The 18,554-nt window shown below is 41.2% G+C and overlaps 1 protein-coding gene across 1 annotated transcript in view; it reads left to right on the top strand.

The window, feature by feature from the left end:
- Window positions 1–18,554, top strand: part of LOC122944674 (dipeptidyl peptidase 4-like) — a 113,913-nt gene that overhangs the window by 62,156 nt on the left and 33,203 nt on the right. Inside the window, 4 exon segments of the mRNA XM_044303210.1 lie at window positions 740–860; window positions 4,911–5,071; window positions 14,022–14,125; window positions 18,229–18,358. Of these exon segments, the coding sequence (XP_044159145.1) occupies window positions 740–860; window positions 4,911–5,071; window positions 14,022–14,125; window positions 18,229–18,358 (516 nt within the window).

The following is an 18,554-nucleotide window of genomic DNA, read 5'->3' on the forward strand; positions in this document are numbered from 1 at the left end:
GTGTGAAAGTAGCCTAGTAACTTGCTGACTCTTCTCCTAGGTCTTATTACGTACTCGTCTCTTCTACCTTCTTGTCTGGCTAATTCTTCACCAAGTTACTTAAAGGGATATTCTCATCTGAGGCATTTATGAAGTATCTCAAGATATGCCATAATGCCTGATTTACTGCTGATCATTTTCGTGCTTTCTGTTCTACATATTTTTTTTAATGGAACCTGTCAGGAACTTCATGCTGCCTGAACCGCGGACAACATGAAATTCAGGCTCCCTGGTTACCGTTTTCCTCTGAAGAGTGAAAGCAAAACCCATAAAACGCTGGTGGAATTAATTCCACATCATTTGACACATCATTTGAAATTTTTCCAGCTTCCTACTATATCTTACGCAATAGCAAATTATGCCATTAGAAAGTACAACTTGTCCCGCAAAAAAACATGCCCTCATATGGCTATGTGGATGGAAAAATAAAAAAGTTATGGCCCGGAAAGGAAGTGAAAAATAAAAGTGCAAAAACAAAAAACCCTCCAGGGGTGAAGGGATTAATAATGAGTTGGACGGGGAGATGAGTCATCTGGGCAGCTTTCCACAAGATGGATTGATTGACAGGTCTTGCCCTATAGGCAAATAGGGAGAGGCCCTGTCAATCAAGCCAAGTCAGGCAGTATGAAGTTCCTGACAGGTTGCCTTTTAAGTAATGCAATATATATGTGGTTAGATATTTATTTATTTTTTATTCTAGGCTTATGTTTGGAAAAACAACATTTACGTCAGAGATTCTCCAGAGAAGCCGAGTGTTAATCTCACATCTGATGGTGAAGAAGATAAAATTTTAAATGGAGTTCCGGATTGGGTGTATGAAGGTAGAGATCTTCCATGGTGCTGTGACCTTCACCGTGGAAATTGTATATAAATTATCCAGTAACATTTACCTATATATAGAGATTGTGGTCAGACAGAAACATTGAACCTATAATTATCATGTCAGCATAAAATATAGGTGAGAGGGAAAACCAACGCGCAACCACAGATCTGGTGGCCGGAAAAAAAATACAATTAAATTTAGTTTAGTCATCTCCATTCCCTCCACAAGAAAAATGAAAATCTTAAAGAAGACCATTCACATTTCTTGACATACCTACAAGCAATATCTATTCTGAAGCATCTTCTCCCATGACTGCATGTTATGCCTTTCCTTTATTATTTCTATTAGAAGTTTATGGATAAATTGCCATAAGGGCGTTACCATTGCCCTTTTTAAAGAGGTGTGTCCCTGCACAGTCTGCAACTACCAGAACTCATATGGACACTGCCACACTGTGCAGGGACACAGCCCAAACTGGTAAAATTTGGTTTGCAATCTATCCACAAACTTCTAATAGGAATAATAGAGGAAGGGCGTGACATAGAGTTAGATGAAAAGATGCCCACATTTTTTGGAGGAATAACATTAGTTACTAAAAGAGACATATCAGTCTCAACTACTAACTTCAAGACATTCTCCTGAATAATGTCATCTATTTGTTCATGGTAGGTGTCTTTCACTGGATCCTGGGAGTAACACAAACCAACAAGAGCTTTTTAGAAAAAAATAAAATATATATATATAATATAAAAATATATAAAATGTAAAAAAAAACAAAATATGGTAGATCATTTTTAAATGGTTTTTCTCTAGGCATTGTCTGGGATTAGCAAAAAGTAGTGCACAGGCAGGGGACTGCATAATATAAAGTAAGTATTACATGCCTATTGAAGCGCTGCTGTTCCAGTCCTCCGTCCTGGCCCGTTTTCACAGACAAAGCATGACTGCTGCAGCCAGTCACTGACCTCAGCAGTGTGCATTTGTTGGTATGACATCAGCAGCCCTGTAAACAAAGACCATCAGGGAGGACTGCAGGAACAGTGCTGGAGCGGTGGACAACTCAACCGGCTTATTTCGTTATTTTACACCATCCCATGTTTGTGCCTTAATATTTGTGAATCTCAGACAGCCCCATATTAAATCCTTACATATATGTATCCCAAAATGGTGTTTAACAAATCTGCAACTCATTGTCTCAGCTAATTAACTTTTAAAAGCGCTTCTGTCAGCATGATCAATTCCATTAGACCAGGCATATGGCCTGGTAGGGTTGATCATGCTGATTAAAATGATACCTCTCTTTCGTCTGTATGTTGAACAGCTGCCAAGATATCTTTGTTTTTATTTATATACAAATCAGCAAGTTCAAGCACCAGGAGGCCAGCCAGACCCCTTGGAGCACTGCTTTTGTAACACCCCTCTGCTCTGCACACTCCTACCTTACTTTGTGTGCAGCAGAGAAGCACTACAAAAGCAGTGCTCCAAGGGCTCTGGCTGGCCCATTGGTGCTCAAACCTGCTAATTTGCATATAAATAAGAACGCAGATATCTCTGCAGCTGTTCAACATACAGACAAAAGAAAGGTATGGGTTTAATCAGCATGATCAACCCCACCAAGCTGTGTGTCTGGTTTAATAGGGTTGATCATGCTGACAGATGCTCTTTAAGTAAGACACATCAGTTCTCCTGACATGTCTCTTTAGGTAAATGGTAAAGTGTGTAGCATTTTCTCTTAGATCTCTGCATTGTGCCATTCCTCTGTTGTTCCTCTTAGTATGAATAAACTGTCAATTGGGTCTTATTAGTGAGTCTGACCCCCCCCCCAATCAGTACAAACTGCCCCAGGACAAACCCCTTTGACAAGGGGAATGGTAATACCCTTTTGTCAATATATCCAGAAATGTCCAACTGCAATAGCAGAGGAAAGGCACCACACAAAGATCTAAGAAAAAATGTTCTGGAATAGTTATTTTCAGGAGAATGCAAACCTCTTTACGAAGTTCCCTCATCTATGCAGGTGTACCTAATGTTTAAAGTGGCACCAGCAGCGCGTCTACCAGCGTGCGTTTGTACTCGCACATCTTACGATCATGCTCCAGTGACGGAATTAAGGACGGCACTTTATCCTTGTAGCAGGGATCCAGCAGCGTGGCCATCCAGTAATTAGCACTGGTTAGAATGTGAGCAACTCGGTGGTTGCGCAGGCACTGGCTCATGTGTGCCAGACTGTCCAGAGGCAACGACAAGCTGTCCTCTGTGGGAGGTGTATCATCTGTGTCCTCTGTATCCCCCCAGCCACACACCAGTGATGCCCATGAGCTGCTTTGGGTGCCACCCTGCTGTGAACACGGTTCCTCCTCCCCCTCCAGAACTGTGCCCTAGCTGGACAGTTGTGTATCTGGCCTCTGTTGGTGCTGGAACCCACCCTCCGAGCCACTTGTGAATGACTGGCCTGATAACTATGGAAATGATCGCTCTTCCTCCTAATCTTCCTCCTGTGCCACATCCTCTTCTATCATCGCCCGAAGTGTTTTTTCAAGGAGTCATAGAAGTGGGATAGTAACGCTGAGGATGGCGTCATCGGCACTGGCTATGTTGGTGGAATACTCAAAACAACTCAACACGGCACACACGTTCTGCATGGAGGCCCACTTGTTGGTGGTGAAGTGGTGCTGTTCCACAGAGCGACTCACCTGTGCGTGCTGCAGCTGAAACTCCACTATCGCCTACTGCTGCTCGCACAGTCTGGCCAGCATGTGCAAGGTGGAGTTCCACCAGCAGAGTCATCAAAAAGCATAAGAGACTGCTGCATGACTTGGGGCTCAGAAGGCTTGTCTGATTTGAAAGGGGGTGAGGTGAAAGACAGATGCCCATGGGCTGGGGACCGGGTATGAGACATTGTAAAGCAACTGGAGGCACTGTCAGCCACCCAATCTACTACGGCCTCTACTTGTTCTGGCCTCACCATTCGTACACCGGTATTCGGGCCTACAAAATAACGCTAAATGTTCGCCTAAGTGCACTTGAGGAAAGTGTTTAATTTGGGCTTGTAGCTGGCACAGACCTCTCCCTGCAACAGGAGCTCCACCAACCCCAGCAGCACCACGACCAGGGCCACGTCCCTTATTTGATGCTCTCCTCATTCTTTGAGGTCACCCACCGAACTAACAGATGGATTAACTATATCAATTTCCCTGTCACGGATGCAGTGCAGGTGTACTTCATGCAATAAATGGGTATATGACGTGCACCTAACTAACAGACGGATTAACTATTATATTTGTGTGTCAGGGGTACAAAGTACAATGTTGCATTGCACCCACAAAAAAAATCGAAGTAGGTCACCCACAGAATTAACAGCCAGATTTATGATTAGCTTTCTGTGTCAGGGGTGCAAAGATGGTGCATTGCACCCATAAAAAATCGCACTAACACTGTCCCTCCCTTCAGCTGCCTGATTTCTGTCTCTTCACTACTGAGAGCTGATGGGCGGTGCCACACATGATCCAGCTTATATAGAGGCTGGGTCACATGATGCACCGGCCAATCACAGCCATGCCATTACTAGGCATTGCTGTTATGGCTTCTAAGGGCACACAGCTTATTAAAAGCTTGTTGATTGGCTGCCCTGCAGCCTTTCAACAAGCTTTTTTTAAATGCCCGAACACCAAACTCGAACCCGAACATTTCCGGCAAAGTTTGGGTCCGGGTACCAAAAATCTTAAAGTTCGATACGGACCCAAGTTTACAGTTCTGGTTCGTTCAAGACTATTATCTATCTATCTATTCCATATCTATCTACTTATCTATTATCTATCTATGTGTGTTAGACCCGTTTATTTCTCTATCTATCTATCTATCTACTTATCTATTATCTATCTATTTATCTATCTATGTGTGTGCTGTGTAGACATCATTGTAGAAGCTTGGTTGCATGCCGTGGTACTGACCTATTATACAACTATCTATTATTCATACAATATATCTTAATATACTAATTTTGTACATAAAGGTTACATATAAATATATATATTTTTTCCATTTTCAGAGGAAATGTTTTCCACAAACTATGCTTTATGGTGGTCACCGAGTGGCAAATTCCTGACCTATGCTCAGTTTAATGAAACTGGCGTTCCAATTATAGAATATACATTTTATGGAGATGAGTCTGAACTGTATCCACAGACAATTCATATCCCATATCCAAAGGTATGTCTACTAAATAGTGATAGCAGAAGGCAATAATTGCTCTAACTTTAATCTGATTGACTTTTTACCCTCTGACAGCAATAAACGTTTTACAACATTCATGGGGTTATCTTGGATTAGAAACAAGGATCTACTTTTTCCTCCTTCAGAGATAGCGCCACCTTTTTGCATTGGCTGCCTCTAGTATTACAGGCCATGGTTAATTCTGGCGCTGTTCCCTGGCTAAAAAGGCTGACCTTGGGTAACAAGCTAATCCTGAATTATTCCTTTAAATTAGTTCATTATAATTTTAATCTTTTTGTTTTAAAGTCACAGTAGTGTGTCACTAGCACTGCCCCCTTACAGAAACACAGTCTCTTGGGTGCTGTATGGAAAATACATTAGCGGGTGCTTAAGCATCCTCTGAGAGGCACTTCCCAAATCCCCACTGAAGGAGCCAATTAAATTATATCAAAAATCCCAAACGGTCAACTGGCCAAAAAGAAATCCCTTTAGGGGTCCCAACCCAATATATGTACAAATTAAAACTACATCTTTATTTTGTCATTTTTAAAATCTTATAAATGTGAAAAAATCATGTGTAAATAAAACTATCAGAGGACAGTGGAACAGGTCACCAATGGGTATTGTTAATAACTGGAGGGAGGGAGATATTTGTGCATGAACTCTGCTTTTTGTGTTTAAATAAACACTATTTTTATTTAGCTTGTGTGGTGTTACTATGAGCATTTATTCGCCGTCACGCCTCTTAGATTCTATTTACACTATATAGTGCTTTCTATATACACTCTCTGCTACTACTTAGTAGTGTTGAGCGCAAATATTCGAATAGCGAATATTATTCGCGAATATCGCAACTTTGAAAATTCACTAATATTTTGAATATAGTGCTATATATTCGTTATAGCGAATATTCGTCATTTTTTCCCATCTGAACAGTGAACACATGATTTCTCTCTGCTTCTTGCTTGTGGGCCAATGACTCATTGGCCCACAAGCAACTTAAGTAGGGACGAATCATGATGACTTTAGATGGAAAAATATTAAGAATATTCGAAAAAACTAATATATAGCACTATAGCGAATATATTGGGGACAGCAAGTGGTTGATGGAAGGAGGGCGGGGAATGAATGTTTGTTTATTTAACAGTGCTATGTCAAGCGCACGGACGGCGGTACCCTTATCCCCCCTGACGAAGCCACACGTGGCGAAACATGTAGGGAGGGGTGGTGTAGTGCATTTAGTTTTAGACAGAGGACAGTGGAGGGCATATGTGCAATAGTAGGTGTGTGTGTGTGTGTGTGATATAGCTACCTAGGGCCTGAATTGTGTGTGTATGGAAGATACTCTGTATCAGTGTGCTTGATCTGGTAGCCACATTGTATTGGACTGAGCAATGTAGCCTTGTGTGAATATGTGTTCAGTAGTGTGCGTTTATAATATGCAAGGCCATTGACAAGAGAATGCAGCATAATGAAGCTGCATGATAACAGACTGTCAGATAATGTGATTAAACCTACAACACACCTCTCTGTCTGACCTAGACAGCAACACACACCACCTGTAGATCATCTAATCTATAAGCAACAAAATTCAAGTGGGAAAGATATATCAAAATATCACTTTATTCTCAGATATAATAAATACGGGAAAAGACAGGATGGAAAACAGTATACAGAGAGCCGTAGGGCAGTATACACAATGCGGGATCATGTGTGTCCACACAAATGAGCATGGATAGCCTACAGGTAAAAGTAATTATAGTGCATGAATAATCAATCCTGTATAGAAGATAAAGAAAAAATGGATAAGTATGGGGCCCACCAAGGGGATATATCCCATACAACAGGATCAATTGAATTACTGATTATTCATGGACCTCACATCAGCAGAAGTTATGTGTACATATATAAACTTCCAAGACTCCAGTATGTATAATACAATGAATACGGTCACTGGATGTCAGATGATAACAATATCCCACGGATGGTATCATGGGCCTAATGTGGATGTGAGCTGGAACCAAGTAAAGAAACACCGTAGTGCTATAGTGCTATACATGGAACGTATCTGAGGACATGATAACCGCAAGTATAAGCCCAAGAGCGCAGACCTCGACGCGCGTTTCACCTCAGCGGCTTCGTCAGGAGGTATCAAGTAACAGACTAGCAGGGTATATATAATCTAAATGAGAGTCTAATTGGAGTACCTGGATTGCGGGCACCTGTGGTCCAATACAGCGGGCGCGGAAACACCATGATGAGCGGCGCCATCTCTCAGCGCGTCACCGTCCACACGCCGCGCATGTGGACGTCACGGAGCACATTGAGATGACGCCGCGCAGCGCATGCGTGGTCCGCGACCCAATGGAACGCAGGTGAACCGCAAGTCGCAAGGGGCGGATCCCATTTGACAGGAGGACTATAGACAATATAACGTATATGCGGTTACACAGACCTTAAAGAAAATGTCTCGAATGACTGAACAGACATCAACACTAGGCCCACAAACCACCGCAGCATAACAATAAGATACCAGATACCAAAGCCCACGGAGACATGGCACCATAATACATATGTTACAAAGATAATAACATGACCCAGTGAAACAATTGCATCATATGTGAATCAATCACAAATATACTAATAAGAAGCACTAAGAGCAGTGCTATATAAAAATGCATCAATGTTGCAGCAACTCACGCACCATATACAGTGCATAAGTAACTGGTAGCTACAACACCAAGTGATAGCCATATGTGTTATACATATAATTATAATACAATAATAAAAAGTGAACAATAAGGTACAAAGAGAAAATACATCCTGATGACAGATAATACATCTAGAAGTGATGATGTTGTCTACACCCTAAAAGAGTGCCAACATGCATATAAAACTGTGACATGTGTGAATCACCGACATATATGGGGAGGGGATGCCGAGGATGAACCCGCAGGCAGCGAAGGCCGCCCGCGGGGTCAGCCGAGGCATCCCCAGCCCACCAGGCATACAAACAATCTCAAGCAGTCATGGGTGTCAGAGACCAGCAATGCAGACAAAATATGATGTAATATAAGGAGAAAGATATGACAGCCACGATTACTATAGTGGCATTATATAATATAGCGAGACACTAACATAGTCATGGTGTTCTCCACAAGAGCGAGAGTCAGCATAAACAAGCCTAGAAAAGGAGAGGGAGAGGAAGAGAACGAAAGGAACCCTGTCCAAACATGGATAGGCAGAGAGTGTCCGGGGCGTCACCATGTCAGATAATGTGGTCTACCTGAGCAGCACTGACATTTAATAGAATTATCATGGGTATAGAATAGCATTGGTAGCACACATCTCAGATCAAATACAACTGGTGTATTTGCACCCCCACCCAATATAATATCTGCTGAGTAGTAGCAGAGAGTGTATAAAGAAAGTACTATATAGTGTAAATAGACCCTAAGAGGCGTGACGGCGAATAAATGCTCATAATAACAACACCATACAAACAAAATAAAAATAGTGTTTATTTAAACACAAAAAGCAGAGTTCATGCACAAATATCTCCTTCCTCCAGTTATCAACAATACCCATTGGTGACCTGTTCCACTGTCCTCTGATAGTTTTATTTACTCATGATTTTTCTTTTTTCACATTTATAAGGTTTTAAGGATGACAAAGTAAAGATGTAGTTTTAATTTTTACAATGTATTGGGTTGGGACCCCTAAAGGGATTTATTTTTGGTCAGTTGACCGTTTGGGATTTTGTTAAAATTATCCCGAGGGTCCCATTTAGGGACTTCAATTTGATTAATAATTCAATTATATGCCGCACTATTTTAGTGCCTGATGTATTCACCATATGGTGCCTCTAAATTCAGGCAGAATGGCTTATTAATTTACATGTAGCCTTTAACCACCTCAGCCCCCCTAGCTTAAACCCCCTAAATGACCAGACCACTTTTTACACTTCTGCACTACACTACTTTCACCGTTTATTGCTCGGTCATACAACTTACCAATCAAATGAATTTTGCCTCCTTTTCTTCTCACTAATAGAGCTTTCATTTGGTGGCATTTCATTGCTGCTGACATTTTTACTTTTTTTTTATATTAATCTAAGCTAACCGAAATTTTTGCAAAAAAACGACATTTTTTACTTTCTGTTGTAAAATTTTTCAATTAGAACACAATTTGTCACAAGTTAGCGGAAAATTATTTTTTCTTTTTTTTTCTTACAAAGTCTCATATTCCACTAACTTGTGACAACATTTTATTTTTTTACATGAACTCACCATACCCCTCACGGACAACCTTGGGGTGTCTTCTTTCCAAAATGGGGTCACTTGTGGGGTATTTATACTGCCCGGGCATTTTAGGGGCCCTAAAGCGTGAGAAGTAGTTTGGAATCCAAATGCGTAAAAATGCCCTGTGAAATCCTGAAAGTCCTCATTGGAATTTGGGCCCCTTTGCGCATCTTGGCTGCAAAAAAGTGTCAAGCATCTGGTATCGCCGTACTCAGGAGAAGTAGGGCAATGTGTTTTGGGGTGTCTTTTTACATATACCCATGCTGGGTGAGATAAATATCTCTCTAAAAGACAACTTTCCCATTTTTTTATACAAAGTTGTCATTTTACTGAGATATTTCTCTCACCCAGCATGGGTATATGTAAAAATACACCCCAAAACACATTGCCCTACTTCTCCTGAGTACGGCGATACCACGTGTGACACTTTTTTGCAGCATAGGTGCGCAAAGGAGCCCAAATTCCAATGAGTATCTATTAGGAGGGCATTTTTAGGCATTTGGATTCTCACGCTTTAGGGCGCTTTGGAAAGAAGACACCCTAAGATATTCCGTGAGGGGCATGGCAAGTTCATAGAAGATTATTTTTTTGGCACAAGTTAGTGGAAATTGATTATTTTTAATTTTTTCTCACAAAGTCTCCCTTTTGGCACAAGTTAGCGGAAATGGTTTTTTATTAGTTTTTTTCTCACAAAGTCTCCCTTTCCGCTAACTTGTGACAAAAAGTTCAATCTTTCATGGACTCAATATGCCCCTCAGCGAATACCTTGGGGTGTCTACTTTCTGAAATGGGGTGTGTTTACTGTTCTGGCATTTTGGGCGGGGCTAAATTGTGAGCAACCCTGTAAAGCCTAAAGGTACTCATTGGACTTTCAGCCCCTTTACGCACCAAGGCTGCAAAAAAGTGTTACACATGTGGTATCACCGTACTTAGGAGAAGTAGGGCATTGTGTTTTGGGGTGTATTTTTATATATACCTATGCTGGGTGAGAGAAATATCTCTGTCAAATGACAACTTTGTATAAAAAAATGGTAAAAGTTGTCTTTTAGAGAGATATTTCTCTCACCCAGCATCAACACTACGTGATTTTTGTAATGTGAATTTTCGTAATGAGAATCAAGGAGATCAGGAAAACTCAGATCCGATGGTATATTCTAACCCCCAGACATTTCCATGGTGATGGGGACGCTTGTCGGGGAGGAGTATGCCAAAGTGAAGCAACTGTGGGTGCAGATAAAAAAAAAAAAAAAAGAATATTCCAGAAAACGAATATATTCGTATTTTAGAATATTCGTAATATTTAAAAACAAGAATATTTAGCAATATAGCAATATTTGAAAAAAAAACTGAATATAGAGCAATTTAGCTAATATAGTGCTATGATCTTCTTTGTCTAAAAGTTGTAATTTTTTTCTCATCTGAAGTTCAGATTGGAAAAAAATTACAACTATTAAAAAAAAAGATTATAGCACTATATTAGCTAAATTGTTCTAAATTAGTTTTCTTTCGAATATTCGCTATAGTGCTATATATTCTTGTTTTAGAATATTGCGAATATAAAAAAACGAATATATAGCACTATATCGAATATATTAGTTTTTTTTTGAATATTCATCTTGTTCTTTTTAACCTGTACAGTTGTTCATACTCCTCCCCGACAAGAGTCCCCGTCACCATGGGAAAGCCTGGGGGTTAGAATATACCATCGGATCTGAGTTTTCACGATCTCATTAATTCTCATTACGAAAATTCTCATTACGAAAATTCGCAATCAACACTACTCCTAAATTCAAAGATATTGCCGCCTTCTCATTGGCCCACAAGCTAGAAGCAGGGAGGGATCATGTGTACTGATTAAAAAAAAATCTAGAATATTCGAAATTACAAATATATATCACTATATTCTAAATAGTCACAAATTCTCAAAGTGTTGATATTCGCGATAAAAATTTGCAATTAGAATATTCGTGATCAACACTATTTAACAAATCACACAGTTTACTATCGCTTAGTCACTGCAGGGGCCCCCAAGTCAATCATCTTGTAGCATCTTGCTGCTGCCACTGTGTGAGCAGGTAATAATTGCATAAAGCTTTACAGCGGGCCCTCAGAATCAATTTTACTGTTGGGACCTAGATACCCCAGTCTGACACTGTTTAGGTTGGAAAGAAGAGGGGGCAGAAGGCGTGGAGCATCATGTGATTGCATGCTCAGACTACACAGGGCTTGTGTGTAGTCTGTTACCATGGGAACACATAGGCGCTCTATACGCAATATAGTAGCAGTCCATAATACTCTCTACGGATGAGTGGTTTAGTAGTAGACCACCGCGACTTTTACTCCTTTTTTTCAGTGGTGGGGGGAGGGTTTGTAGGTACAGCTTTGACGTTGGAAGTCAGAAAACAAATGGTCTAGCAATAGTGAGTGGAAGGTTTGTACTAAGATGGGGGCCTTCATGTTGATCCTCCCTCTTCTAGTACAAATTATTGAAACAATAATTTATGGAGTTTTTCGCTAAAATGTTGCCACAAATTGATTTTAACATGTTCCCTATATCAGACGTATCTGTGCTCATTTGCATGTAGTGCCAGAAGCAAGAAACATCACTTTGATGATATTAAATTTCATCTTTTCTTAGTATTTTACGACTGCTTTGACGATTAAACATATATCCACCCAAACGTCTGAGCTACTGTACATAGACCATAGTTCTGTCATGAGAAGCACGCGCTCTTGCCAGGAAACAACCATTGCACATTTGATGCCAAGTCAAGTTCCTCTGCCAAAGGAATATTGGCACACATCCCCCATTCTCTTGTGGAGGTGATAATATGCCAGGCATATGTTTAAAGCGTCTGTATAATGAATCTAGCAGCAAATGGGCCTTGTATATCACTATCCAGAAGACCCTATGGTGTCAGATTCTGGAGGAAGGCATCTTTTCCAATTGGTTTGGAACATTTAGACCTAGTTGTGTTATTTTCTTGCATATTATAACCATTAATACAGATTATAACTTATGTATAGTGCCCTACAGAAGATTAAAGGGGTTGCCCTGTGAAAAATATTCTACAGTTTTCAAACCAGCACCTGGATCTGAATACTTTTGTAACTGCATGTAATTTAAAATTTAGCATAGCCACTGAGTTATTCAATAAAATGTATCTGTACAGCGCCACCTGCTGTTTGCTTTTGTGTTATTCCTTTGTCCTGCTCACTGAGATGGCCGCACATGCTCAGTTTCATCCTTTAGCTGCCTCCTGAGCTATGATAGAGCACGGACACGCCCCCCTGAGCTGTGATAGGGAGAGCTGAGACACGCCCCCTGAGCTGCAGCAGAAGACACTCCCCTTGAGCGGTCAGCTTGATATAACTGTAGAAGAGCCATAAATGGGGAGAACTCTGGATCCATGTGAGGTACAGAGCTTTGTTAGAAAGAGATTTTCATTTTTTACATTAGTCATGGTATAACTCCTTCAAAGGGGTTTTCCAGAGAGATATTTTCTTAAAAGGAACAGAAAGTTAAAAATAAAAAAATAATCATGACTTACCTTACCGATCCCCAACATTCTGCTTTCCACTTCCTGTTCCTGCCTCTACACACAGGAAATTGCTTGGAATGCCGCAGTGATTGGCTGAGGGAGAATGTCAAGCCATTTGATGAGTGTGGAGCCAGGATAAGGTCTGGTACCAAGGATGGGGCCATACAGTGGAAGGGCCCATAAGGGACTGTATTATACAGCTACCTCATCAAAACCTTTGGAGGGGGAACAATTCTGCCTACTGGTTAAAAATCTTTGCGCCACCTTTAAGAGCCCATAAAGAAATGTTCTTGTCATGAGCTAATCATTTTCACAATATCTCCTTATGGATAAAATAACATAATTTTGGCTACATGTAGCCACCACTAGGGGGCACTAAATGTATATGAATTTATATAACTGGAATCGATCTCAAAAGGAGTTGTGTAAATCTGCAGGGGTGCACCACCAATGAGGCCAGGTGAGGCGATCGCCTCAGGCAGCACCAGGTAGGGGCAAGAGGGGGGCAGCGGAAGGGCCATGGGCTGAAAGGAAGGGGTTAGGGCATTGGGGAGAGGGGACACTGTTTCAGTTTTCGCCTCGGGCAGCAGAAAGACTAGGTGCACCCCTGTAAATCTGCATGCAGTTACCTCCACCTAGTGGTCACATCAGGTACAACAGTTCAGTGCTGGGTTCCTTGTCACTGCAATGGTGTGCCATGCTTCTGAGGTAGGTACACCATCGTCAAAGAGGTTGTTTGTGGTTAACACTACATATGAAATTATATATCCCTATGGTGTTATTGCAAGGTAGATGACAACTAATCCTCCTGTAAGAAGGAAGCATTAGGGATCATTTGCATGTCACAATTTTCCATAGTCTGGGCTAAAAAAAAAATCATTTTGGCCACAATTTTAGGACATTATGACAAAAGATGTGATGTGTAAACCCTACATAATTTCCAATGGAATAGGTGTAGTCATTCAATTCAATGCTTTTCTTATTGTTTAGTGGCAGCATGCTTGTAAAAGCTGGCGGTTATTATGTTGCTGAGCTTTATATTCCCTCCATATATTAAATCTGTTTCATATTATTGTACTGAATATATTATTTTTTGCCTTCAAGGCAGGAACAAAAAACCCGACCGTGAGACTCTTCACTGTAGATACAACATCTCTTGACAATTTAACAATTGTGGAAATTCTAGCACCAAACAGGATAATTTCCGGGTAAGAAACAATGATGATTATTATGAATTTTTCCCTGATTAGTATATTACATGCCAGCGAGAATTGAAAGGGACACATCCCACTGACAAAGAGAATGTAGATATCTAGTTGTCGACTGATTCATTCATTTCCAGGAGTAATAACAGAGGAACAAAATAAAAAATAGCAATTAGTTACAAACCAAACATTCTTGGTTGCTTTTGTGTTTTTGGTTGGAGTGGGGTTTACATTTTAGTGTCTAGGTTATCTGTTTTCTGGTTTTGAAATGTTGGAAAGTTCTGTCCCCACTCATCACATATCGTCACATATTTTTCTTCTTTATTTTCACCCCCCAGAAATCTGCATTTCATTTTATGCTCTTCCCTTCCATCACTCACTGTGATGACTAACAGCATTTAATTTTTGCGTAATGATTGTCCTTAAATCCTTACAGACATGAATTTTTACCTGTGGAAAAAAAAACTGCAGGTTTTTTTTTTCTTTTTTTTTGCCACCTGTTTTTTACAGCGCTTTTTCAACTATTTTGAAACGCTGTGAAAATAGCTAAAAAAAACCCACAAAGGCTGGCTTCACATATGTGTTGCGGGAAAAAAATGCGGATGCGTTGCTGGAAAATGTGCGATTTTTCCGCGTGAGTGCAAAGCGTTTTAATGCGTTTTGCATGCGTGTTAGAAAAATCGGCATGTTTGGTACCCGGACTTCTTCACAGAAGTTCGGGTTTGGGATCGGTGTTGTGTAGATTTCATTATTTTCCCTTATAACATGGTTATAAGGGAAAATAATAGCATTCTTAATACAGAATGCTAAGTAATTTAGGGATGGAGGGGTTAAAAAATTATAAAAAATACATTAAACTCACCTCATCCACTTCGTCTTCTTTCTTCTTTGAGGACCTGGGAGGAAAAGGACCTTTTGGTGACGTCACTGCGCTCATCACATGGTCCATGACATGTTCCATCACCATGAGGAAAGAAGACGAGCCAGGCTGCGAAAAAAATTTTTTTAACTCACCTCATCCACTTGTTCACTCCTCGTCTTCTTTCCTCTTCTTTGAGGACCTGGGAGGAAAAGGACCGTTGGTGACGTCACTGCGCTCATCACATGGTCCAGAGCATGCTGCGATTTTTCACGCAATGCACAAGTGATGCATGAAAATCACCGCTCATGTGCACAGCTCCATAGAAATGAATGGGTCCGGATTCAGTGCAGGCGCAATGCGTTCAACTCACACATTGCACCCGGAAAACTCGCCCGTGTGAAAGAAGCCTTAGGCTAGAAGGTTTACAAACAACATCTCTTAGCAACCATCAGTGAAAAACGCATCGCACCCACACTTGTTTCCGGATCAATGCGTTTTTCACTGAAACCCCTTTCACTTCTATGGGGCCAGGGATGCGTAAAAAACGCAGAATATAGAACATGCTGTGTTTTTTACGCAACGCAGAACTGATGCATGAAAAAGAAAAAGACTCATGTACACAGACTCATTGAAATGAATGGGTCAAGATTCAGCGTGGGTGCTATGCGTTCACGTCACACATTTCACCCGCTCGGAAAAGTCGCTTGTGTGAAAGGGGCCTTAAAGTATGCCAGAAAGACAAAAATATGGCACCTGATTATGTGTCCTGCATTATTATTTCCCATGGACCTCCTGAAGCTGGCATTTTTACTGCCAAAAAAAAACGGAATCCATAAAACGGAAGTCAAAATGGGAGCCTTTAAGAAGTCTATAGGAATCATAACAGATCCGTCTGGTTCCCGTTATGCAAGAAATGGGACAGATCCGTTATGATTCCCATAGACTTATATTATGACAGAAAGTGAATTCCGAAATGTGGGATTGGACACCTGCATAATGGAAACCAGGACGGATCCGTTCTGCTGCCCATAGACTTGTATTATAAAGGATCAAAACAGAATGCCTATTAAAGGCTTCTGTTTTGATTTTCGTCTTGAGGATTCTGTTAATTTCCGTTATAACCATGTTATAACGGAAAGCCATAACGGAATCCATAATACTGATGTCAACCCACCGTTACTTGCAGTGAGAATGTGCTGTGATTGTTTGAATGCAGCTGATCTACTGTAGTTTCACTGCGCCCTCTGCTGGTCTGTATTGTAAAAGCAGGACAAATGGGGATAATTAAGGTTAAACAGGAAGCAAGGAATAGCAGACATGCTATGAATTTTGCAAAAAAAGCCATGGTTTGCTACAATTTTGTAAAAATCACAGCAAAAAAAAATTATAATAAAATAAACTCAACATGTGACTATACCCTGACTGGGATGGAACATTTTGTATTCATGGTTCAAGATATTCACATGGTGATATGTGGCAGCCTCATTTAATCTACTCTGCAGAGGGTACTTTATTAAGCAATTTGTGCCACTATTTTGCACTAAAATTTAGAATAAGTGGGGCCAGAAGAGGGCATGGCTGGCATCAATCCAATCGATTGAAGGATTGAGCAATGGACAGACAGAGGATTGAGCAATTGACTGACAGAGGATAGAGCAATGGACAGACAGTGGAATGAGCAATGGACAGACAGAGGACAGAGCAATGGACTGTCAGAGGATTGAGCAATGGACTGACAGAGGATTGAGCAGTAGATTGACAGAGGATTGAGCAATGGACTGACAGAGGATTGAGCAGTAGACTGACAGAGGATTGAGCAATGGACTGACAAAGGATTGAGCAGTAGATTGACAGAGGATTGAGCAATGGACTGACAGAGGATTGAGCAGTAGACTGACAGAGGATAGAGCAATGGACTGACAGAGGATAGAGCAATGGACTGTCAGAGGATTGAGCAATGGACTGACAGAGGATTGAGCAATGGACAGACAGTGGATTGAGCAATGGACAGACAGACGATTGAGCAATGGACTGACAGAGGATTGAGCAATGGACTGACAGAGGATTGAGCAATGGACTGACAGAGGATTGAGCAGCAGACTGACAGAGGATTGAGCAGCAGACTGACAGAGGATTGAGCAGCAGACTGACAGAGGATTGAGCAATGGACAGACAGACGATTGAGCAATAGACAGACAGAGGATTGAGCAATGGACTGACAGAGGATTGAGCAGTAGACTGACAGAGGATTGAGCAATGGACAGACAGAGGATTGAGCAATGGACTGACAGAGGATTGAGCAATGGACTGACAGAGGATTGAGCAATGGACTGACAGAGGATAGAGCAATGGACTGACAGAGGATAGAGCAATAGACTGACAGAGGATAGAGCAATAGACTGACAGAGGATAGAGCAATAGACTGACAGAGGATAGAGCAATGGACTGACAGAGGATAGAGCAATAGACTGACAGAGGATAGAGCAATAGACTGACAGAGGATAGAGCAATAGACTGACAGAGGATTGAGCAGTAGACTGACAGAGGGTTGAGCAATGGACAGAGCAATGGACTGTCAGAGGACAGAGCAATGGACTGTCAGAGGACAGAGCAATGGACTGACAGAGGATAGAGCAATGGACTGACAAAGGATTGAGCAATGGACTGACAGAGGATTGAGCAATGGACTGACAGAGGATTGAGCAGTAGACTGACAGAGGATTGAGCAATGGACTGACAGAGGATAGAGCAATGGACTGACAGAGGATTGAGCAATGGGCTGACAGAGGATAGAGCAATGGACTGACAGAGGATAGAGCAATGGACTGACAGAGGATAGAGCAATGGACTGACAGAGGATAGAGCAATGGACTGTCAGAGGACTGAGCAATGGACTGTCACAGGACTGAGCAATGGACTGACAGAGGATAGAGCAATGGACTGTCAGAGGACTGAGCAATGGACAGACAGAGGATAGAGCAGTAGACTGACAGAGGATAGAGCAGTAGACTGACAGAGGATAGAGCAATGGACTGACAGAAAATAGAGCAATGGACTGACAGAGAATAGAGCAATGGACTGACAGAGGATTGAGGACTGATGTAGAAAGTGTCAGCCTTAGTAGATATGGGCCAATGTGTGTTTACTTAGTCTTCAAATCCATATTGGTCACCTTGTACCTTGAGTATTTTTGAAGTATCACACATGCATTCAAACTGATTCTTATTTATTATTTTTCCAATAGAGACCATTACTTGAGCACCGTGACATGGGCTACAGACCAAAGGCTGGCCATCCAGTGGCTCCGAAGGATTCAGAATGTTTCGGCAATTTTAATGTGTACACGGCTAGACCCCTCATGGCACTGCGAAGATGTATGATCAGTTTTCATTTATGTGCCTTTAATTTGTTCTTGTTATTTAAAAATTGGTTCATTTCTCAATTTAGTTCTATATAAGACAGTTAAAGTGGATCAGCTCATATAGACTCCCAGAAGACTCTGGTGCACTGACATAAAGAGTTGGCCTCTAGGCATAGACCTTAAAAAAACCTGTTGCCGTCCTGCACTCT

Source organism: Bufo gargarizans, chromosome 8, assembly GCF_014858855.1.
Source record: "Bufo gargarizans isolate SCDJY-AF-19 chromosome 8, ASM1485885v1, whole genome shotgun sequence".
NCBI lineage: Eukaryota > Metazoa > Chordata > Amphibia > Anura > Bufonidae > Bufo > Bufo gargarizans.